Source organism: Glandiceps talaboti, chromosome 2 (assembly GCF_964340395.1).
Source record: "Glandiceps talaboti chromosome 2, keGlaTala1.1, whole genome shotgun sequence".
In the NCBI taxonomy this organism is placed as follows: Eukaryota; Metazoa; Hemichordata; class Enteropneusta; family Spengelidae; genus Glandiceps; species Glandiceps talaboti.
In genome coordinates, this window is record NC_135550.1 from 13,744,797 (window position 1) to 13,771,212 (window position 26,416).

Below are 26,416 nucleotides of genomic sequence, written 5' to 3' on the forward strand. Positions count from 1 at the left end.
ATGTCTAAAATCTGTCCGAGAACCCATGCTCCTTGGACATATAATAGCTGGACCTTCTGGATGTCCGAAGTAGGGGTTCCAAGTGATGAAAAAATGGCCCCTTTCTGCCTAATGTCAGTGTAATATTAGTAGTAGTATATTTTTGTAGGAAAATCTCACTTCTCAAAAGTTACTTTCATGGGGATCATATCTTGCTCCTTGGCAATAAAATAACATCCACTGTAATGAGAGTGCAACATTGCTTCATGATTTGTCCTTAAATTTAAATGAAATATACAAGAATAAAAGAAAGAGACATGGTGTGAGTAGAATACATGTATTTTTTTTTTAATTTAGGACTTGATACTCTAAAAGTACAATAGTAAATACAAAGACTTTATGTGTTGTGTTGTCTGGTATCATCTCAACAGAAACTTGTATCTTGTTCACCTTGTCAAGTTCTATCATACGGTACACATAGCATAGTGCATACCAGCACCTCTAAAGCTTATTTGCACAATAGTAGCTCAGTAACATTACATATAGTATAACAAATGAAACAGTAAGTTTTTGAACAACTTATTAAAATGTGTACTTGTTACTGAAAATCATTGCTTAGGAGAAATAAGATACAGGGTTATCTGAAAACTCAGTTCTACAAAGCATATATCGTCTTTCCTTAACCTCAAGTATCTAGTAGTAGTGTTGAAACTCACTTCAAAAAGAACTGTCTTATGAAAACTTAAGACAATCAGCCACCTCATATTCTTCACATCTTAAATTTGCACAACCTCAATAAACCTTAGAGAGATAACTATGTCATGTATACCATATGGCAAACTCTTAGAAAACATCTCAAAATTTCCATTCTACATATCACATATACCAGACAGTCACATATTTATTATTTGCATCAGATACATTAAATTTTGAAGAAAAAAAAACAATATAATTTCAGCTTGAACACTAAGTATGTAAATTGACCTGGACGGATTTTGGAAGTTCACTTGAATCACAGAGAGTTGCTTTTACCAGTGAATTCCCCTACCTCATTTCATAAATTTAGTAAAACGTATAAGTAAAAGAGCATTTTTTTTCCCATTCAATTTTAGGGAGTTACTATAGCACATACTAGAATATTGTTAGTCACTTGATTTAGTTTTGTAAGTCAACTTACTGACCACAGTTAAACACAATTTATCTTTACACTCAAATTTCATGATTTGTTTTCATAGAGAAATGAAAATATACCAAACGCCTGATTCATATATCTCAAGTTCCACTAACATGTGTGGGGTAAATATCTCACTCAAAAGTTGGACAGTCTTGTATGTACTACGATGTTTTGATAGACTCAATCAAACATCACATAAAGTACATATCACACCACAGGTTTCACTGGAAAGTATCACAAATACAGACTGACCTGTAAGTACATATGTTATAGTATTTAGTACAGTACATAGTACAACATCTACAAATATAAGTTTTGTTGATGCTTTCAGTACAACTTTTTGATGTCATTCTAATTGTTATACTACTACTACTACTACTACTACTACTCTGGCAATCGAGGTCTCTGTTTTAATACTAAGGTAGACAAAACTTATTGTCACGACATGTTGATATAACCTATTGGTTTATTTGTACTCTCAATAGGGTGGCATTTCTGATGACTTCTATGATCTTAGAGAGTAGATTTTTTGGGGACTTCCAATATATACTATCTTGATCACAGGGTGATTAGACTTTGCACAACAGAAGCACCACTATCACAATCTTGTGTCGTCTACCACATTGAATTACATAAGTGTGTTTGTGTCTATCTTAGTAAACCAAGGCCTTGGTTGCCAGAGTAGTAGTAGTAGTAGTAGTAGTACAAACATTACATAGCAAGATGGTCCAAAAATTCCTCCAGCTTTGACAGGGCTTGCAGAACTTTGCTGTTAATAGTATGAGAAGGATGTGATCATTACAATCCATCTTACGAAGCAGCTGATGAACATCTCTAAATAGTATGTGTCACCCTGTATACATGCAGCAGTACTACAGCCCAATACAAGACAATACTGACCTCAAGAAATCTTTTTGTTTGTTGAATCACCAACAATACCTCATTATACTGAAAAAACAAAGTGACTTCTCTGAAATACATACAATACTCTATTCACAAGAAGAGAATTGCTGAATTCAATACCGCTAATAAAAAGATTAAAGCACATTCATACTGAACAATAGTACTGACAACAATGATTGAACCAAAATATACAAATATAGAGTCGAGAACCAAAACACTGTACAGTGCAGGGTACTTGGATTCCTGAAATAAAGTATGCAGATATTTACATTCTAGTCAAATAATTGTCAACAGCAGAAATATCAATCTCTCTTCTGATATGGCACAATCTTTAAGATGTCTAATTCCTTGCATAAAATAGATTTTTTTTTCCTGTAGATTTTGTACATTTTTGATATCTGTGTTTCTCTATCTCCCATAAATTTCTGATTTTGCGCAAACTTTTTTGTATGCATATACCCCGTGTTATTGAGTTTCTCGGTCCTAATTCTTTTTAGAATCTGATTACTATTAACAATATTAAAAACTTGGTTCAAATACTGAACCCAAATATACTTTCCTCAGAGGATGTTATGACATTTTCTTGTTTCGAGTTTCCTTTATATACAACTAATGACTTATTTTCATCCTAATTATCATAATATGTACATTTCGCCTTCCTGTTAGTTCAACAACTCTTCATATTAGCATTGCATTGTACAGTTTCTGGGTTCCCAACCAACAATACTCAGTTTATAAAATAGTGAATGAGTTCTCTTCTTATTTTTTTTTCAAGTAAAACATATTAATTTAAAATCATTATATTTACAGAAAGAATAACTGTACATAGACAATAAAATGTGGCACACGCCAGAAGTCAAAGTACAATATGAAATTTCACTAAAAAGAAAAGTTTACACCGAAATTTCAGTTACATATAATGAATGCTGTTAATATATCAACTGCATTCAATGTTTTGAGCACAGTGCCATTTGTCCATCGTTATTTATTTTTTAGTGGCAACATAACATCAAAGCAGTAATTCAAAAAGGTTAAATGTATTCCCAGTAAATAGTTAATAAAAACACAGAAACGTGTACCAATACGTTGCAGTGGTCATCTTATAAGCCGTGCATGCCATCAGATTGTATGTAGCCCATGTATTAAGACTTCCATGTGATTCCAGTAGATTGCAGTATTTAGGTGAAACTTAGAGTGTTTACATGTTGCTGAAATTTAGCAGAACTGTCCCAGTCAGCCCCCATTCCTAGTATACCAAAGCATATTACAGTATCCCTTGCATAACTGTAGTCTTTCTTTTTCATACTTTTATAAATGACGCATTAGACTACATCAAATTCTGTACTTATTATTGGTAACGAGTGTCTCTTATAAATGGTATTAGCTCCTATATAGTGTGTGATGGCATGGACATTGCACGGATTTCAATATATCCAACAAAATTATTGATATGTTTCCACCTAATTTTCACATCTCAGTGATAACTCGTGTGATTCCATTGAAACTTCATTCATGATATTTTACAACTTTCATATATCAAGAGAAAAGGCTTTCACTGGAACTGTATTTTTCTTATGAATGCAAAGCAAGATAACATCACCATTATTCTGGTCTTGGTGTTTACATTGATTCCATTGACCCCAAAATTGTCATGAACCAAAGATTGTTTTGAAAAGCAATCCTTACCTGAATATATCTAATATTGGATTACTTGAAGGAGTAGAGAAATCCTGATGTTAAAGCCCCAAGCATTATACATGTAATAATAAGACTGTTATTATTATGTTATTATTAGAACAAACCCAAACTTTGACTTCCTGGAGCGATTTTTTAAGCCTTTGTGGACGTGTGCTTGTTCAAGACACCTTGAAAGTACTAGTATATGTAACACAACACACAAGTTACATATGCTAGTTCTTGGCTACTACTTCCTGTGATAGGCAAGCTGGCAAATAAGAAAACCACTGCTTTATGATGGCCGGATGGATGGATGGATGGATGGATGGATACACATACTTTTTCTTCTTCTAGTAGTAAATGTCTTGTTCACAAATAAAAAATATCACTTAACCTTTAAAAACAATCAATCTCTTTACAAAAATAGAGATACTCCTAAATTCTAGAATTTCAAAGATACATGATCTACACGTGATGAGAGAGTTCATTTTGTGAAATTTCTGCAGCACTGTTATTATGGAATAAGTTCTGCAACTTCTGACGTTACAAGTATCATTTTTTATAAACACAGAGTAAATGTTCTTTCTTGACTGAATGTATGGTGTGTGCTGAGGTTGATTCATTCCAGTAATGGACGTTTTCAGTTATCATCATCTTTGTGTAACCTCACATCCCCATGTTGCCGGGGTAACCATACTATCTTCATCCACCACGAAGCCTTTCCACCTTGTTGGGCGTCATCACAACTCCATTGTACAGTACTTTAGAAGCCACCTTTGCTTTTATCAATGGATGGAAGCTGATAATGTCCATACATATTTTTGGAATGGCTGTCATGATAACTAGCCTGTCAAAAGAAAAAAAAAGAGAGAAATAACTCAATAAAGCAGTCCAAAATAACCCACATCATAGAACTCTGCAAATCCTTAAAATTACACCAGGTTGAAAAAAAAAATAGAAGAAGACTGGTTGAAAATATCATCAGCCTCAGCCTTGAAACACTTCATTTCCAAAAGGAGGCTAACAAAAGTATTACATGTATTAAAATAACTTTGACCTGTGCTGCTATACTCCTGAATAGCACTCCTTGTGGCCAAACTTTACAATCTTTTGTCTTTTTACAACGAATACAGTGGTTTGACTAAGCAATAACTGAGCCTTTTCTTTTTGCTACATGCCAAGTTTATTACATGTTTAGACAAACTGCTTACCTTGCTGTGGTGATGGTGATGTTTAGTATAGTGTGAGTTTGTAATACTTGGTAGCATGTGCTGATGATGCATTTTGGGAAAAGTTGTTGGAAATGAAGCTGTTGGAAACGTTGAATTGTGTAGTGTTGCAGCCTGGGACATCTTAGGAAAGAGAGAACCAGCATGCATATTTTCATAGTCTGACAATTTCTTTGGCCTCCGCTATAAGTAAGAATGAAAATAATAGATTAGTATAAAATTGAGTTATTTTCTCAGTAACAATGACATCACACTGTATACACTGAATAGTGAGTTACATGCAGGTAACCAGGATTTTTGCTAAAGTTGGTAAGTTAAAGTAGATAAACATATCTGAGTTCACTAGATATTTTACCTTATGCAACAAAAATAATAATTGTGCGTTTCCGATAACATGGCCTCAAAAATAGGGTAGATAGGTTGGGATTTTATTTCATTTTATTTTATCTTTTTAATTGGTTTTATTTTGAAAAAATATTGCTTCAACCAAAAAAACAAACAAAATGTCAGTCAGAATACCACCTTCTGTGATAGTTTGATGAAATATGTACAGACATCACTGGGGAAAGAAAACAGACATGCATGAAGGTCAAGAAAACAAAAAATTTTTTTTTAAATGTTTAGGGTAAGTGACTTACACTAGGGTTCTTGGATTATTGGAAACACACATTTTTTTGTATTTTGCCTTTAATAGTTGAAGTACAAGGAATCGAAATTTTTACAAGATTTCTCACCACTGTTATAGGGGTTGCTTACCAAACACTGTCACATTGCGTGATGTCATTGCTCTTGAATCAAATGAACCACAGGATGCTAATCTAGTCATGGTGTGTTGCTATGTTACCATGTTACTGATGGCTATGAGTCGGTCTAATACTAACAATAAAGTGATATTGTAAAGCCTTGTTTATCATCTAATCACTCTATAAAAATTTATCTATGTACTAGTAAGTTATTGTGTCTGTGTACTAGTGTAGGTGTGTGTGTGTGTGTGTGTGTATGTATGTGTGTGTGTGTGTGTGTGTGTTTGTGTGTGTATGTATGTATGTGTGTGTGCTTGTATGTATGTATGTATGTACGTACGTACGTATGTACGTACGTACGTACATACGTACATGCGCATGTGTGTGTGTGTTTGTATGTATGTATGTATGTATGTATGTATGTATGTATGTATGTATGTACATACATACGTGTGTGAGTGTATGTATGTACGTACGTACGTACATGTGCATGCGCGCGTGTGTGTGTGTGTGTGTGTGTGTGTGTGTGTAACACCAGCATGGTGTGGTATTTTTGTATGTGTGTATGTGTACATAATTGTACTTGCGTATGTACATAGATAGGTAGTACATGTACATAAACACTATGTATTTATGTATGCATGGTGTCGTATGTATGAGTGTTAATGTGGTATACATGTGTGTTACTGTACATTCATGATTTACATCATAATTTGAGCAAACAGAGAGAAAACATTTGATAGTGTATCAGTATCTTACCCTTCTCCTGTGTCTATATGTCAGTTCTTTCTGTACATGTGTCTTCGGCATCTCAGTGTTGGCAGAACTTGGTCTGTCTTTGTTGTGGTCATCTACTTTGGTTGGCAGCTTAGCCATAGCTTGCACACGTTTATCAGCATCTCTGCAAAAAAAAACACACATACCGATTTTACTGTACTGAATGTTATGTATGTTACTGTACATATCAGCAACGCTTCCATCAGGTCAAATCACAAATTTCTAGAAATAGAAAATGACAATATGTTGCAATAATTGCCAAATTTATCAAATACTAAAAACCGACATTATAGAAAGTATCTCTATCAAGCAAGTCTGCAAGCTATTCTTAGAAATCCGAAGACTGCCCTCTAGTGGCTGCTATCATACACGTACAAACAAGGCTTGTGATTACTTTACGACTGCCTTACTCTTTAATTTTATGTTTCTCATGGTCTTACCTCATATTTCTTTATTCTGGTGAAATTTAAAAAAAAAATTGACACCCACTACGACAGGATTAGAAAAAATAACGTCACTGGTTATCAGGTGGCAACCCCATGAAAATTATCATTTGGGGCTAAAATTCAGGAAATTTAATAAACATGTGGTTCAAAGTTTCCTTCTGCCTTTAAGTATCATTCCTTAAAAATATCACCAACATGTACTCATAAACTTACTTTTTTTTCAAACCGACCCATCATTTGGTGTTATGATTGGAAACGTTGCATTAATTGATTAAGTATATGCACTGTTACAGACATATTCATATTACAATCTGAATATCATATAAATCATGTAACTAGTCAATATGGCATGTTTACAGTAGCACAACAAATAAAAGTGTCTTGTTGCTCAGCATAAAGGGAATTTTGGCACTTTGTTAGGCAAACGAACCCTGTTTTAACAGGCTAGAATGAATAGAAGTCATTGTGATAGAAGACTACAAACGTAAGTAGGACTCAGTTACAGCGTTTGTCTAAGGCTACAGTGTTTCATCTCATGTGTGTAGGACTTACTGAGTGTGTCTAAGGCTACAGTGTCTCATCTAATGTGTGTGAAGTTTAGGTGGAGAAAACTGAGAAAACTATCAGCCTATAGTGTCTTGTCTAGTGTGTGTATAGTGACAGCTTGGATTGGGAAAAAACTGAACTACACTTAAAAGTTTGACTTAGGTGGAATACCCTGTCTGATGAGAGACTCTACACAACGTTTATGTACCTCAAACACACAGTAGCAACATTGTGATTTCAAACACAGTGATAAATTAAAATACCGTAATCTATATATGTCTGTTTACTATTGCTTTGTTTTTGTTTTTTTAAATTCCAATGTAAATAAACATGATTTTTATGATTTATAAACAAATGAATATATAAAGAAATTAAAAACATTAGAAAACATTACGTTATTTTCATGTTGATGTACGTATAACTTCTTGTAGCTGTATTTTGCAAACATATCTGAAGAAGTATGGTTTTGATCTCACCTTAGCTCTTTGAAATAAGAATGCCTGAGAGCTTGCTTAGCGGATATCCTTCCATCTGGATCATACGTACACAGCTGATAGATTAGATCTATACATTCCTTAGAGGCATGAGGCAATAGCCTTTCAATTCCTGTACCTTTCTTCTCTGGAAAATTGAAATTCATTCCTCTATTTTTACTGCAAGAAAGCAATGCCATAAATATTATCATTATTAACAACATTCATAGTATAAGGCTGTGTTTATACAACAGTTGTTTCAAATCAAAAATGCTAATTTATAAAATGTTAGTATTGTTTTGCATTTTAATGTGCTTTCATATGTTTATACACTAGACCGACAAATATTTTTTACTGTTTACACGGAAACAATATGGAACAATTTGAAAACGATGCTGGGTGCACATGTGGAAACATAACAACATGGTATGTTTAAGCATATGCGTAAGTACATTACTGAGGGAGTCATTCCTGAGGTCAAATATGTCCATTTTTGCATTTCAGTTGTTTACATGACTCCGTTTTTGAGTCTTTCTAATTTTGCACATTTACACCAACTCTGGTTTCGAATAAAAACATACTGTTTTGAGAACAATCCACTATCTGTGGTGTTTGTAAATTGTTGCATTTTCATGTGCATTTTAGTTGTCTCTGTGTAAACAGTAGGTGTAGCCGCAAAAAAAAAGTAATTGCGTTTCCATGACAAAATGTCATCATTTAAACACGGTCTAAATACCTTACAGGAAGGAAATGAAAAACAGAACGATAATTAAATATTTACACTACAATACCTAACACTACAATGTTTACAGACGAATGATCTCAACACTGATTAGGTAATACTGAAAAACAGCTCACATATAAAAACTAATTTTCATTCCAAAGAAAATTCAAATATAATTGGCTGCAAGTGTGTAAATTTCTTCTCCTCAAATTATATTTCATAATTAAAATGGATATGAGAACTGTGAATAATTTATGTGCTGTAATATTACTCTCTAGGACTCAAAGTTTATGAAAATGTCTTCATTTCCAGTAGACATATTGGTAGGACTACACAGCAGTTACACAATATCATGCTATTTAATTAAAAACAACTTTCTGTACTGTGTTATTTGGTAAAATACAAGTATATTATGCCATGCACGAGCCAAGCTGAACAAAAATATGGAATATATACTCTGGTCGTTCTATGTCATGGCAATGCACGTTTATGTCACAACAATGCGTGCCTACGTCACTGGTTATGCTGTGTTTGAAATATTCGTCAAAAATGTTTAAAATTGCCATTACTGTCCCCAACTTTTCTTTGATATTACTCGCATTGGTAAAATTATGTTATTCTCCAATATTTTTCCCCATTCAGCCAGAAAATACTAAGACAAGATTTCCTTGGCTGAATGAAGAAAATTATTGGAGAATAACATCTAATTACTGGTACCCCTTCCTAGTACATTATTGAGTTAAAAAATAAGTAAACTTACTTCCTAAGTTTATTGAGGATAGTATTATCAGGAGTACCCATGACGTCATGAATCTTGGCTATCTGATCCACCTCATTGGAACCAGGAAACAATGGATGCAAACTGAAAGAAGACAATACAACACAATGTCAAAACAGTGCATGTACACGTATGTGTCATTTCATGGAGTCATTCAAGCATTGAAATTGTATAATTGAAGTGGCAGTTTAACACCATAAATCATAAAAATATGCACAACAGACACATATGCATGCATACATACATACATACATACACACATACATACATACATACATACATACATACACACATACATACATACATGCATGCATGCATACACACACACACAGACATACATACATACATACATACATACATACATACGCACGCACGCACGCACGCACGCACGCACGCACACACACACACACACACACATACATACATACATATATATATACATACATACATACATGCATACATACATACATACATACATACATACATGCATACATACATACATACATACATACACACATACACATACACACACACACACACACACACACACATTGCACGCACACACGCACACACACGCACACACACACACACACACACACACACACACACACACACACACACACACACAATCGTTTTAGCCAATATTCATTAGAATCTGTTGTTTACTTATTAAGCCTAAATTATTACCACAACATAATGATTACTAGAAACAGTTACTGTACACAATAAACATAATACACAGAATAATAGCCTACAAATGTCAAAAAAATGACCTTTCTATCTGCTACTTTTCATAACCCTTTCAAGTGAGCCGAGTATAAAAGGAAATTATAGTCTGGTGTACCATATAAAAGATTCAAACTTAATATCTGTTTTACAAGGAAAGAAGATCAGAGATCATGACATTGGACACAGTTCTATTTTACATTCTAGATGTATGTGTAATTAAGAGAACGGTAACAGCTGGTAGTAGGACAGTAAACCACTCTGTAATTTCTTGAAGTTCTCTCTTTTGACCAAACAATGCTTCCATTATTGACTACACTCTATTTTCAATTTGTCTGATATTATGACCAAACAGGATCATTCCCATTTTATTTACTTAGTTTTATTTGATGTTGTTTTTTTCTTCAGTTCATAGTTCTTTTCATACATACAACACACATTATATTCCATGCATAAGCCAAAAATATGGAATATATACTCTGGTCATTCTATGTCATGACAACACGTGTCTATGTCAACGTGTGTCTATGTCACTAGTTCTACTGTGTACAAACGTTCAAAATTACCATTACTTTCCCCCATTATTCTCCAATATTTTTCCAGAAAATACTCATGACCTATGGGTTGTCACACAAAGGCCCCTTACACTCATACTTTCCTTGGCTGAACAAAGAAAAATATTGGGGAATATAAACATCTACAAGTCCTGTTATCTATGACTACCAAAAGACTAATAAATCATCTCTCATTGGTGATATTTTTATCAGTTATGTATCATTAATGACATCATCAACATAGTTTAGTTCATAAAGTAAACAATACTTTTGACAGAAACTGAATCACTAGTTTATTTCCATGCCACTCCAGTTGTCACATTCTACAGAGATATTTCAACATCAAAGTCTCATGACCACATGAAAAATTTGTTTGATATGACTCACCTAAATTGTACTTTTCATGGAATTGCACTTCAACAGTTTGATAAGAAGATAAAACTCACCTCATGACTTCAAATATAACACAGCCCACACTCCAAAGGTCCATTTTATATGAGTAATATCCGTCAGTGAGAAGGCATTCGGGTGCACGGTACCACCTTGTTGATATGTACTCTGTGTACGGTGGTTTAGAAAAAACACTTCTACACGAACCAAAATCTGCTAATTTTAATACTTCATCCTGGTGACATAATGGAAAAGGAAGATCTTAGTCAATATTAAAACATAATGTTTATAGTTTATCTTCGCCCTGATATGTATGTTGTAACAAGTTTAGATGTATGCACTATGTGTTATGTATTGCACCATACCAATAGATGACGCAAGTACTATGGGGGAAACTACAACCTAATCAGTATGCATATGGAATAAATCCTTGCAATACACTGTTGTAAATTTTTTTACACTGACTTTAGAAGTAGAAGCAGTGTTCACCATGAAAATAATATTATTCAGAAACAACAACAACAACAACAACAACAACAACAACAACAACAACAACAACATGTGATAGCATGTGGAAGAAAAGAAAATCAACACAGACATAACTAGTTTGAATTGAAGTGGAATATTTGTCATGAATACTTGCTGATTACTGACTGCACATGAAATAATTATTCTTTTTGGCTTTACATGGATGGCAAATTTATTTATTAAAACTGGGGTGCACGGGTATTGACACACCAACATTTGGTGTTCCCTAGCTCTAAATTATGTGGTGATGCACATGAAAACTCAATATTTTTATCATTTTCACCCACATCTATACAACTGTCTTTCATTTGAGGACACACTGGTAAATGAGGACACACTGGTTGGGAGATTAACTCTTTATGTGTAGATAAAAAAATATGACAATGCTGGTGCACCGCTGGGTAAACATTACTGGAAACAACATCATGAGGATGTGCCCATAATTCTGTGTTTTATAGCTAAAACAACATAACCACTAATCCTGTTACATCCTGTCATACAAATCTCTATACAGAATATAATACAGAAACATCACACCTAAGAACACACATTCAGATATTTAATATCTAGGCCAGGTCATGTAAATTACATCATTCAATTATTGATCACAACGCATACTTCCGTTATTGAATCAAAATATGAATCAATAAAAAATATCAGATACTTACTTTGATTAATATATTTTCAGGCTTTACATCCCTATGAAAAATACCATTCCTGAAAAGAAAGGATTTCACCTGTTATTTAATTTTTTTTTATTCTTTTTTTTTTTTTAGCTGGAGGCATATTCCTGTAATGTTCTACTGTATAGTTCTCTCTATTATGTGCGTCAAACAGGAAATTCCCAATAAAGCCAACAATAGTCAATTTGCATCATACCAAGAAACCTTTGTGTGAGATGCAGTGCAGGTTTCATCAATATTACTTTCCTTGAAAGAATTAAGTACACTACACACGTCACACGGACGTTCTCATGGTAACTCTATAGATATATCTTTTAAGAATCTTTTGTACAATACGCCAGAATTTGAAAAGGGAAAGCTCCTCATCAGTATGAACAGTCTTACACTTGATTTTCTAAAACTATTCATAATTTCATCAATATTACTTTCCTTAAGAATTAACTACACTACACACGTCACACGGACGTTCTCATGGAAACTCTATGGATATATCTTTTAAGAATCTTTTGTACAATACAAGAACTTGAAAAGGGAAAGCTTAAAAAGCAATCTGCATGTACACTCTCTCGTACTTGAGTTTCCTAAAAATATTCAATATGGAGTCCGTAGAATTCAATATCCTGAAGTCGGTGGAGTACAAAGGCTGATGATATTATTCATCCACCTAGCTAATGAAGACATATTTTAAGCCATGACAGAAATTCTACATATGGCCTTGTTACTTCAATATCGAAATGACTAAAACAGAAGCTTAAAAAAATTGTAAAAGTGTCTAAACACATTACAGTAAAAATGACGATGCCTTGTTTCACTTGTGTGACAGGACATTTTTACACACACTCACACAACTGCAAATGAAAAAAATAAACAATTGTAGAGGTGCTGCACACAGTAGGCATGTAGAAACAGACAAGATAACATGTTGGTTATCAGTTGGAAAGAACATCATGTACACAATTGAAGCCATTAAAATCATCATGTCCATCTGCAATTTCACCGCAGAAGCCTATTTTTAATGCACTGTTAAAGAAAGCTCATGTTTTATCGCTTTTCAATGAAATGGGCATGCTGTGTGTGTGTTGTGTCTATGTTATTGTTAGTTTGGACTTGAAATGTGTCTATCTTTGTGTCAAAAACATGTACCATGAGTGAAATACCAAGGCAACACCTTCATTTCTACTGTAATACCAACAACTATACACTGATATACAGATGATACACAACTAGTTAACATTTCTCACTTATCTGTACACATCTTCTACTCTTCAAATTCTTAGGAGAAGGGAAATCTTAGCATGTTGAAATAAATCATTAAAACTTACCTATGCATATGATCAATAGATTTCAATAGTTGATACATAAAATTCTTTATTTTCTGTTCTGGCAAGTAATGTCTTCTCCCTGTCAATAAAAATAACAAATATATTGTAAATGATTTATTCACAATAAATGCTTGAATAACAGAATTTAATGCATGTAAGTGTTCAGGTTTTAAGACTACAAAATGGACTACCAATACATTTTGTAAGACCTTTGTTACATAGAATGGGATTTAGATGTGGTATCACCCAGTGTCTTGGAAGTTGCATTCTCAGGGCTTGAAATGAACATTTTTTCTAAGGTAGTCCCAGTGGCAGTAGGCTATCGATTTCAGAAATTGGTAGCCCATACATAGTGTATTCCTGAACTGAAAACAGAGTTCCTCTAATTTGTACCTTAGAAAGTCACAACCCATGGCCTGTTTACAGTGTGAAGGTCTACACAATATTGCGCATATTCCAATATTTGTCAACAATGTCCAAAGTTTAATATCACAATATATAAATATTCCAAGCATTGACCAATGCATTTGTCTATCATTATCAACCAACTCGTATATTATGTCATTTTACCTAATTCTGATGTGAAAGGTAAATGACTAGACAACCTGTATCGTATCCTGTATCGTGTTTTCGTAAATAAGCAAGATGACATCACTGAGAACTCTACAACTACACTATGTCACTAGTCTGTGATCCCTTGCATCTCCAAACCCCAAAATACACACACTTGATATAATCTGGGATACAGTGAATACCAGTTGAAAGGTTAATCTTATATAACAATATATAGTATCGTACCATGGGATGGATTGAGACTAGTTTGAAAGATTTCAACAATCTATGCTAACATATCAAAATGATTTATTAACAACAAATGCTTGATTAACAGTATCTAATGTGCTAGAACAAGACCTGTATCATGGAAAAACAGTTATGTTTCTATGAGAAGTGTCTCCTCAATCATGTGCTTCTTTAATAGCTTAACAGACATATAGGTAAAGTGTCAAATCAATCCTGGGATCTGTAAATTTCATAATATCCCTTTATACACACTGTCATGCTACCCAGTTGCTACTACTCTCTGTACATGCATGCATTCACGCATGCACACAGACTCACAGACACACAGATAGACAGACAGACAGACAGACAGACAGACAGACAGACAGACACACACACACACACAATAGTGTCAGTGTTATGTTCAAATGTATTCATTTAGCAATTTGACACCATTGCTGCTTCTTTCCTGTTTTTCTGTCAATTTAATTTATACAGAAAACTTTATAAATAACTCACTTCAAAAGCATATTTTACTTCCCATACAATTTTTCAGCAAAAAATATACAACTTTCTTGTTAGTTTGTTTGTGGTTGTTGTGGGTTTTTTGGGGGAGGTGTGTTTTTTATTTGTTTTTACTTGGTTATTTTCTTGTTTTTTTAAACTTACGATTGACATAATGAAAAAGACAAAATGGGCTACAAGGACTTCTGGTAACAACTATGAAAACTGACCCCCTTTGGTTAATTTCAAACAAACAAAGTCTAAGCATCATATATGCATCATGTATTTATATTTTTTAAAAGTTCAACTGTTACAATTGTCAAGAATCGACCTTTAATACAGCTACTACACACAGTGAATACAAAGTGAAGGTAATTCAATCTTTCTCTCCCATTCCCACTAACATAATATTGGTCTTCTTAATTTGATAATGCTCACAACAGCTCTTCCAATTTGGAGCATTTAGGCTTTACCTAGGCTACATTGATATTGATGCACTGCTTTCATAAAATCAATGAAATACCACAACAGTCTATAGTATAAATATACTGTTATAACATAGTACTCAGTAGAGTTATATTTCCAAAAAAATTCTGATGACGCCAGAGTTGTCCATATTACATGTTATTCAATATGATCAGTCTTAGCAAACATTACATAAATGAGGAATCAAAGGCTAGGTGTAACCTTTGTGGTACAATGGTGGAGGCATGACTACCCTACTTAATAATCAAACCAAGTGCTATAAATAATAAAAGAGTACAACTATCCTTTCAATAATTGAACAACATCGCTTACAAGGCAACCATCTATTGTGTGCATAACTTTTAACAATGCCCTAAATACAATGTCAGCCACACAGAATGAGAACAGGTGAGATATCAGATGATGACAAATCATGCTGTACTCTGTACAACCACTGTACCACCATGGACAGTCAGTCCACAGTCTCAAGTACCCTGACTAAAATTCCAAAATGTCATTCAAAGTTAGAAAAGATGACAGAGCTGAAGGAGCTTGGTTTCCTACATTCTTTTTTGGTCAACATAGCTACTGTGTATACACAGCTTGCAGTGAATTTATTGTACACCTGCCTCATAGATATCAACACTGATCTTTTGGGAGAGTCAAATGATTTTGATAAGTTTCGAGAAAATTTTAGACTTCACTAAAATAGAACTGTTATTGACACAGTCCATTCCTATGACCATGGAGTGTTTTTTCATTAAGGTTTGGGGAACCCAGTAACAAAGGTGAAAATTCAGTAAAAACCTCTTTTGATTTCCATCTGTACCATGTGCTACACTTTTGGTGGAGAACCCTAGTAATATATCTGGAAAACTCTGGTTGATTTAAAACAAATTTTGTACAATTCTACCATACATGATATATTGGAGAAAAAGAATCATGACATTTTACAACACAAATGTAAACTACTATTTGTGTGACTATAGACCCATACACAAGAATCATGAAATAGTTTTACAATGTGTCCACCATATTAAACCCCCAAAACTCTTATTACATCGGCTGATACTATTATTGATGGATGTGGTCTAAACATTAAGCATTTCGTTATGTTGATGTTGAATCAACATAACAAAATGCTAAAAGTATAACGAATTGAAATATGAGAGTTGTAACACAAACTGTAGAGTAAGTAACCAATACCTGACAACATACTTGGAGACAGTGTGTTTGTTGTAGTTATAGACTTCAGTGCAAAGCTATACTAGAATATTTGACTTCAGTACAAAACTATACTACTAGTTGCTGTAGTTAGACTTCAGTACAGAGTTATACTAGAGTGTTTGTTGTAGTTAGACTTCAGAACGGAGTAATACTGGAACATCTGTTGTAGTTTTAGACTTCTGTACAAAGTTATACTAGAACATTATAGTTGGCATTATACAGGCATATGATCACAGTCAGTCACAATATCATTTATCTGCAGCTTCCATTTTAGTGAGACTCTGATGTGCATGGCCCGTAAGTAATATTTATTATGTGTCTGGTTGTAAATGTAATTTTGAACAAAACTTTTTTACAAGCTAGCATCAATAATACATTGTCCTACTACATGTTCCTTTCATTATAAGTTAAAACTTGCACAAAATTCTCAAAATATCTGGGTGTCCATCTGATGTATTATACCCGTAGATTGATATTTGTGCAGGTTTTGGAATGACAGTGTTCCTAGCTAGGCATGTGCATATAATTGAACATTAGGCAAGTATTTAAATTGGCAGACTAGACAGACAGATATTAAGGTTGGTGAGCATGGTTTGATTAATATGTGGTATTTAATTCCATGACAAGAGTACCTTGTATTGTTATTTCATGACTGGGCAAACCTAGTGATGCGATACTACTACACCACACAGACACATTTGAGATACAACCATGGATATTCTTCAGAGACGGGCATCAACAATGGACATACCACTGGCAAAAGATTAGATTTGAGAGAAAACCTTCAGTACATACACTGAAGTACTCCATTCTTTACTACCAGCAGCACCCTTCCTTGACAACTTCTATTGTTGTCAATGTTACATGGTTGTGTGCACACAATCATTTGGACAAACTCTACTGTCTACGCTAAAAGCTTCCCTGTGGATACTGGTTGCTATACCTGCGTCAGCCAGCACTACTGACCAAACAAAGTAAACAAAACAACTATTCAGCATACACAGCAATCAAAACAAACACATACAATACATAAGGTGACATACAATCATATTGGGTCACAGCACAGTTATTACTGGGCCAGGAAGACAAATAATAATCCATGAATCTTCAAAAAAAATCAAGTTTATATAATCACCAATTTGTGATTAAAACGTAGACTGTCGACAGTCGCTCGCGCCTTTTTCCCTACGTTTTATCTAAACTCCGGTCCGGCGCAACACTAGTAATAGTATAATCGCAAACTGATTTCGAGGGCCGTATTGGTGCATATTTGGTTTGTTGCTTTCTTTTTTTACACTTTAATTCTGGGATTTTAATAACATGCGAATGCAAAACAAACATTTTTATTTCATTAACAACAACACACCTTTCTTGAGATCATCCGAAATGAACAGAAAATGTTAACCATCAACAAATTAAGACGTAACTTTACTGTAGGATAACAATTAGTGGACTACCTTTACAAAGAAAGTAGGCAGACTAAACACCGATCAGTGTTCTCCAATGGGTTACTGACACTCTTCAAACGATCATATAATGTTTCATTTCAATGAAATGTATGCTACTCTTATATGCAAATTAGAAAACATAGTATCTGGACATGTGATGGGAAAAGAATTTCTTTCTTTGAGTCACAATTCACAACAACATGGTATGTAAAGAACACTGGATATATCGATATATGACCTTTGAACCAGTGGTATTTACACAGAAAGATAATTAATACATTTAATATGATGTAGGTACTGAGGTAATTATTATTAATGTGATCATTTTGGCTTAAAACTAATCAAATTTAATACACATGACAATACACACCAGTATTTTTGTTTAAACATATTCAAGGTTATTTGTCAGATACTACCTACTAAAATTTGTAATTATCTTTTGTCACAACTTTATGATAATACATGATTGTATAACCTGTTCTTCCATTTGAAAGAACAGAAAAATTACCATATACTCAAGAGATATATAAATGTATTGTAAATAGACATTGACTTGCTGGTGACAAGTAAAATGATCTTTAGTCTGTTGTTATGGTCTGCAAGTCTTGCTTTAAAGAATGCATTAAGTCATGGAGATATTTGTGTAATTAATTCATATAGGTTGATTAATAAGTCACAATGATACCATACATACAGGTACATGGCCAGATATCACCTATGCCTCCACCCCAAGTCATCAAATTCTATTGTTTACAGTCCAAACAATAATGACCATACTGCTACCTCACAAGTATCTATAAAACCTAATAAATCACAGTTTGTTCTTGTTGAACAAACTGAAGCTGACATTTTGTTTTTGGGGGATAGTAAATGTCTTCAATGTGTGACAGGTATTAATGGCAGAGTTGCCTAGCAGTAACAGATACCAAATCAAATCTCTATCAACTGATAATATGCCAGGTTTAATTTCAGTGTGGAATTCGTTATCATTTCACAAGGTAAACAACACTATTGGTGACCTGTACAGTTAGTCTTATTAGTTCAACTACTTGAAGTTTTAGCTGCTGGTGGAGGCTTGTCATTCAGATTTGTGTTGATTTATACCAACAGCCTAAAGTAACCACTGATTATCAGATAGAGGTGTAAGACAAAGGTCTACACCACACAGGGACTAGAATGCCACCATAGCAGGGTCACTTCACCTCCTAATTTATGGTCTTAGAATCAATACCAATGGAAACAGGTGTCTATATGGTTTCATAGCACACACCTTTACCATAGTGTCAAGATACCAATATGCTCAGTGACAAACAAAGTGAAAATATTGTGTCCTGGGAACAGCATACATCAACAGTCTACATGGTATAGAAACATCACAAATATATATTGCACCAGACATGAATACATTATTAAAAGTGTTTGTTTACTTGCTAAATTTTATTTACTTTGTACCTTTATTTTCATCAAGATTGTAAATAAAAGATATCAAAGGAAATTAAAAGGCTGAGGTTTTTCTTCTTCAGACTTCCGTACCACCTACATAGTATTATTGATTTCTTTACATCTGTCTCTGCTCCTTGGCTGGCTGTGTATACCTCAAAACTTTCCAATAAATACTGAAAACAGGACTTGCCAGTTCCTTAAACTTATGTGTCTAATTTTTATAACTTTATTATCTCTCTTGTAAGATTTGTAGGGTAACAAGGGAAAGTTATTGGCAATTTGTCAATGGGTGAAGGAACAGCTAGCACCTGATGCTGTTGTTAATTCTATAACTGTGCAATCAATACTGGACTATTTTGTTATATACAGTCAATGTCTTGTTGTGGCTATGCACAATTGCCCTGACATATATTAACATTGTGCGGTCAATGTTGTCGAAATTGGTCCTGTTACTAATGAGTACTATACTTTAGTGAATCGTCAATGTAGCACTGCTATTATCGTTGTATACAATACCATTTTCTCATTTTCTACAATACTGCAATTGTTCATGATATGAATAGTTCTATGAACTCTTTGTTCAAAAAATACCTTCATGTGAAAAGTTTGACCCGTCTACTTGTAGCCATGACATTTCTAAGCCAGTTCAACCTACCAACAGAGAAGTGAAGTGATTCACTTTCTTCAGTAAACAACTAACCAACTAACCAACCAACCAACCAACCAACCAACCAACAGATCAGTCAATCAACAAAGCAATCAATCAATCAAATCTTCTGCATACCTGATTCCTATGCTCATTTCATGTTTACTGATTATGTTGACAAATTCATCTACTAGCATTTCCTGAAAAAAACACTTTCTCGTATCACTGACCTACAGTATAGAACTTTGTTTTTAAAAAATACAATGTACATGTAACTTTGTTGATGTCATATAATTTGAATAAGTATTGGAATTTATTTTGATCAATCAAAATGCAATTAATATCATTTATGATTTTGAAGATAGTAAACTAAAAAAGATTATGTTGGATCTATAAGATCCCTATGAGAAACAATGAGTACAAGCTGTGAATTTAGAAACCAGTAATTACAAGGTTGTATTTTAATACCTGCCTATCAGTATTACAAACCACACCAACATGAAACATTATATTCACTGAATACAAGATATGCTTTTATCAGAGCCATTCTGAACCAATTTATGTCCAATTGTGAGGAAAAACTACAGAACAGAGAAACTTTTTGGTTCCATGCTATTGAATGTCAGTATTGATGTATCTATTATCACTGAGGTGTTTTCCACGGTAGCTATGTACTGAACAAACTTACACCTTTTAAACAAAGTACATTCTGTGTTGTTACTGTCAAAAGAATCACTTGACTGTCCCTCTTATGTGTAGTTTGCTTGAAACCCAGACCTCAACCAGGCTGATGGAAAGTAAACAATGGAGATGGACTGAAAGTAGGTTTTCACCAGATTCTACTTCTAACAGTAACACAAGGCTTATGTGTTCACAAGAGTGTTGTTGTCTATAAATGGCTGAACACAAGATACAACAGTGATGTGTTTCACAGCTACAACTAAGACGCCCATCTGTCGACCTGAACCTACTCTAGTGTGACCAGCAAACATCTTTTTTAGAGAGTTTAATCACTTGAAGTATGGGTATAATTAGTTTGGGAGTTTCAAACACGTGCCTAATGTTAAATTGAGTATTAACCCTATTTTCTCATTTGTAGCTGATGGGGATACATAAATGTTGTACTGTAATATAACCCATAAACATTAAGGTCCTGTCAGACTCAAATTTCTGACATATTTCTGGATTAATTTCAGAGGATTAGTCACAACTTAGCTATTTTCACATTTTCATTCTCATATTTACCTAAATCTTCTTGGGTGGCAAATTATTTTCTTATAGTGGTCACGTATATAAAGAAACAAGTATTTATTTTCATCTGAATATAGACGTTTTGGTAATTTGCAGAGAAGTACCACTCAACAACTGAGGTAATATTTCAACTCTAGGCAGAAGAGGCATTGTGTCTTTTTTATTACCCTACACGGTACATGTATATTTTAACAACATCCATCAGCACGCACTGTATTAAATTTTCACTATCTCCAAATTCTGCCTGTGTTCTTAGAGAAAGTAGTACTTTCTCCTTTTTTTAGGCTCTTTACTTTACATTACGACTTGTCTAATAAAAAGGACAGCAAATATGCGAAGGGGCCACTTACTTTTAAATCAATTTTATGTGTGTAGATAATATATTAAGCCTACACAAGTATGACCACTATATCCATGGTAACTGATTACATACTTACTGGCCTGTGGTCATGGCAACAATACTGGTACATGACCTTTGACTCCAACTTTCCCTGTAGTGTATTACACACAAATTTAAATACATGTTTAGTAAAGATAATTATGAAAACCTATAGGCGGTAGATCGATGATTTTGTTAAAACTCTGTGTGTATGCCTTCAGAAGAAGCCTGTTACCCAACTAAACCTGCTTTGAGACATAAAGTAAACACCCACAATGTGATACCCACTGTTCACTTTACAATCAGTAACATTTCAGTTGCTAAGCCTTGAGGCTACTGTAATCTGTCATGACAACTAAAACAGTTACAGGTAAATACAGAACATGGAGGAAACAAAGCTGTCATATGTCACAAAAATTACACAATCAAAATGTAATATTAATGAAAATAAACATGTACTGTTCAGCACTGCAGGAAATTACAGTAGTTGTTGAAACACCAAGCAAATTACCAATGGTTGATGGTGGTGATTTATTCACTCCAATTTAGGTCACGGATATGTAAATCATTCAAAACAACAACAGTATGTTTGCAGTCAATATGTTTCCAGTATAGAAATAAATTTCCTCTTTCAATTTAGTTGTAGAATTACTTATGAAACTAGCCACTCTACTCTACTGTGTGTCTTTAGCTTTCTGTCTGCAACTGGGTATAAATGTCAAATACATTACAAATAGTGTACGTGTATATGTATATACAGTTAAATTGACTAGTCTAATTTATACAACCTTTTACCAGATAACACTAATAATGGAACGGTGGATCTTGATTTCCCATGATGTCAATTTGTTATCAACTACGTCAGAATTCCAAATCCTAAATTTAGAATCTTATCAGTATTGTTTTTTTAATTGGAAATGATCCATGCATAGACTCCACGTCCTTTGAGAAATAACACGTAAATCTGGAAACAGGAAAAATGGCATTTTCATAAAACTCGATAATGTTTCTTGTTTATATAAATATTGACAGCTATGTCAACATGTGTGGAAATTTGGGGGATAAATGTATATAGACATATTTGTATGATGATTTCCATCACCCTCTCTTCCACCATACCCCCATCCCCATAACCACCACGAACACATTGAATTGTGAACACAACAATACCGACATTTTGACTTTCTTGTCGAGACATAAAGATGTATCAAAACCTGCATGCCATCTAAACCTGGAAACTCTGCCAATTTAAAGTCTTTGCCTCGTAACAATTTATGATGGGATACAATGCAACAATTACTCTCTTTATCCTTTCTGTGGTCTGCTTTTGTCGAACTTTCCAGGTTATTTAGTTTGTTGTATTGTAAGAGCATAGACTTAATTCACACAGAGGAAGATATATTTAATACTAAACATGAATTATTAACTTAGGTGGGTTTAGATAACCTACAATCTGTTGATGCCATAACAGTTGAACAATAACAGCTAAATTATTAGATACCTCTTTCCTACACTGCATTCATGATGCCGATATAATAAAGTATGTGTTTTTATACATCTAGTGTACAGCCAACCTAGTAATCTAAATTTTATGATTCAAATGAACAAATACACACTACTAGGACCTTTGTACACTCCTTAGTATTCAAGATATTCTGCAAGATTTAAGTGATATACAGGGTCATCACCTTGATTTGGAGAGGCAAGGTTATTGTTTTGGTGATTGCAAGGCCAGTCAGTATGGGTTTACAACTGCTTTCAGTAGAGGAACTGATGCATGGAAGGCAGGGTAGGAATTTAATGCATGTAACTGTTCAGGTTTTAAGACTACAAAATGGACTACCAATACATTCTGTAAGACCTTTGTTACATAGAATGGGATTTAGATGTGGTATGTCATATGGTTGACATCAAAGTACTGTACACAAAACATGAAAACATTCATGCTGCTGTGTCACATTATTACAACTTTTTTTACCAGGTTTATGACTCCGTTGTAGGTACTAACGAATAATTCACATCTTAATGTACTGTTGTTAATCAAACTATATTCACTAAAGACTCATTCAGCAACGACAGCGGTACTAACAGATAGTGATAATACATTCCCTGCTTGTCATCAACCTTATCACAATCTAGATTCTCAATGTCTCTGCTTGACTAACAGAATGCTCAGACTGAATTCAAACAAAGTTCAATATATATCTACTACGTCTTCTCACGCCTACATGTCCTAATTACTTACTGTAAAGCTCCACCAATACACATAGTACAGCTGGGATGTGACAACATTCCTTGCTTAAATTAACATGTTCCTGAGACTGAATTCCACAATCTAAATTTCTAATTCTTTTTAAGTGCTTGCAAGTTGCAGTGGTTTCATTGTCTAGACACTCTGTTCTTGTCATGAAAGAATGTTTCCTTTCTTAAACTTTAGAAAAAATTATCCCGAAACTCTACTTCTGTCGAACGCTAGTGGGGCCAGTATTTAAACCTTTTGTACTGAACAAAAATTATGATAATTTTGACCTATGGGATACACAGTGACAGACACTTGGAATTTTTTTTTTTTATATATTTTTGTTCAGTAAATATGGTCTGTATTGCATGATGTGTAGAGTATTGAGGTTGGGTTCCAGGGCATTAATTTGTACTTCAATGGCGAAGACTAGTCAAATGAGTTAGGAATAATTGCACCTGAAAGGACCCCCAAAAAACAATACAGCTAAACCTGGGACAATAAAGTAACATGTTCCACTAGTCCCTACGTCACGCACTGAAAATAAAATATTTTTACAACTAGCTGCAAACAAGGCAACCTGACCATATGTTACTTAGTTATTTTTTTGTCTTCTGCATATTTGTGGTGCTACAATCCCTTTCAGAAGCTATGGCATGTTGTTGACGAAACTTTGGGTAACTATTGACAAATTGGTATTATTTCTGAGAATTCAACCACTGTCCAGTTAACATTTCTATTTTGTAGATTCACACCCTTGCCTTGAAAGCAATGTGTAGAGAAATCAATTATCTCTGATGAACTAAGAACAGGTAATTTTTTTCTATGGACGGACTGGACTGACAACGATAAAACTCAATCTGGTGTCATGTCTTGGTTTATTCTATATCAGTTTGTTACGCATGACAAAATTTAAGCTACTCAGAATCACTTCAGTTGTATGTCCTAAATAGTAATAGCTATATATAAAAGTTCCTTTCAATCAAAACATTTTAAGAGGATTGTACATGTTGCAATCAATATTTTATGTCTCTAAAACAACTTTTGACTGTCAGATTATAAAAAGATCCACAATCAGTCACATTTCAATCACTACTAACTTACAACAAATGAAAAGAAGTAAAAAATAAAATAAAAAGGTCTTACCTCGTATCATCTCGTATATGTTCATATCCATAAGTTCTAATACTAATGCAAGGGTACCTGACTTCTTCTCACTAAAAAAAAAAAAAGAAGAAAAAAACCCAAGTTTTTAAAATTAATACATTAAATTACCATTAAACAAGTTTATAAAATCATTATATAATAATAAATGAGCCAAAACAATCATAAAAGCAAACACACACAATTATTTAAAATAAATTGTCCATACTCACTATATAATTTCTTTCAATTCTATTATATTTGGGTGGGGGCTAAGTCTCTTCATCGCCTGGATTTCCCGTAAATTGTTAACATGTTCAATACTGTAAATAAATGAAATGCATGGATCAGTCTTATTTATTTATCTATTTTGATGGTTTAAGACAAATATGGTAAGAAAAATAATGTCACTGTAATAAAATGAGGCACGTGACGTATCATGCACCGATTTTTGTTTACCTGTCGTAGTGTTGCTTCATCTTTTTGCAGGCGTAGTACTGTCCGTCTTTTATATTTTGGCACTTCAACACCTCAGAAAAGGTACCCTCCCCCTTCTTCCCCAATATCCTGTATTCTGAAGAGAGAAAAACACATGGAAAATAGACGAATTAGTAAAAACAACAACACAGTAAAAAGTATAGCTCTTTCAATTAAATTCTAACATTACAAAATGTAATTACAGCAAACTAACTAACAACTACATAGACGTCAGTGGTGTACATGCTCCAATTCAGACGAACGCTCGATCGAACTCACAACACCAGAAAATTAATGATTATTAAATGGTTTGAAAATTACTTTGCATGACCGGATCTTGGCGAAGCTAAACCATTATTTAATCTTCACAACTGTACGAATATAGACTAGAACACCGAAACATTTCCTGGTTCGCGTATTTCAAATCAGAACTACCAAAGTTGTGTCGTCGCTAACTCTCCCTCTGAGCGGCCATATTGGGTGATCGTAACTTCCTATTTTGTCATGCGTCGGACTATTTCCACATATGAAACTTTTGCACTTTATTTATTTCGATATATCAGTACGCCATGACAAAACGACGTGTAGGCTATCCTTAAACCTCTAAAACAAGTAGTTACATTATTGAATCGAAATTATTTTCATAAAATTGATCAGTCGTGACAAAATGTTTCTCTAGTAACTTCCAAACGGTGGAACCATTTCTCTATTGCGGATGTATAACAGACATAGTTGTACGGTGTGATACGTATGGAAAGAAAG

General features: G+C 33.9%; 1 protein-coding gene across 1 annotated transcript; it reads right to left on the minus strand.

Annotated features, from left to right (window-relative positions):
* Positions 1-320: 320 nt before the first annotated feature.
* Positions 321-26,129, minus strand: LOC144450682 (MAPK/MAK/MRK overlapping kinase-like). The gene is made up of 12 exons (XM_078141343.1): positions 25,976-26,129; positions 25,637-25,751; positions 25,411-25,500; positions 25,181-25,251; positions 13,653-13,731; positions 12,316-12,364; positions 11,176-11,354; positions 9,432-9,533; positions 7,951-8,127; positions 6,465-6,606; positions 4,945-5,145; positions 321-4,580 (listed from the first exon to the last, which is right to left on the minus strand). The coding sequence occupies exons 1-12, from the start codon at positions 25,980-25,982 to the stop codon at positions 4,497-4,499; spliced, it is 1,296 nt and encodes a 431-aa protein (XP_077997469.1). The 5' UTR covers positions 25,983-26,129; the 3' UTR covers positions 321-4,496.
* Between the last annotated feature and the right edge of the window lie 287 nt (positions 26,130-26,416).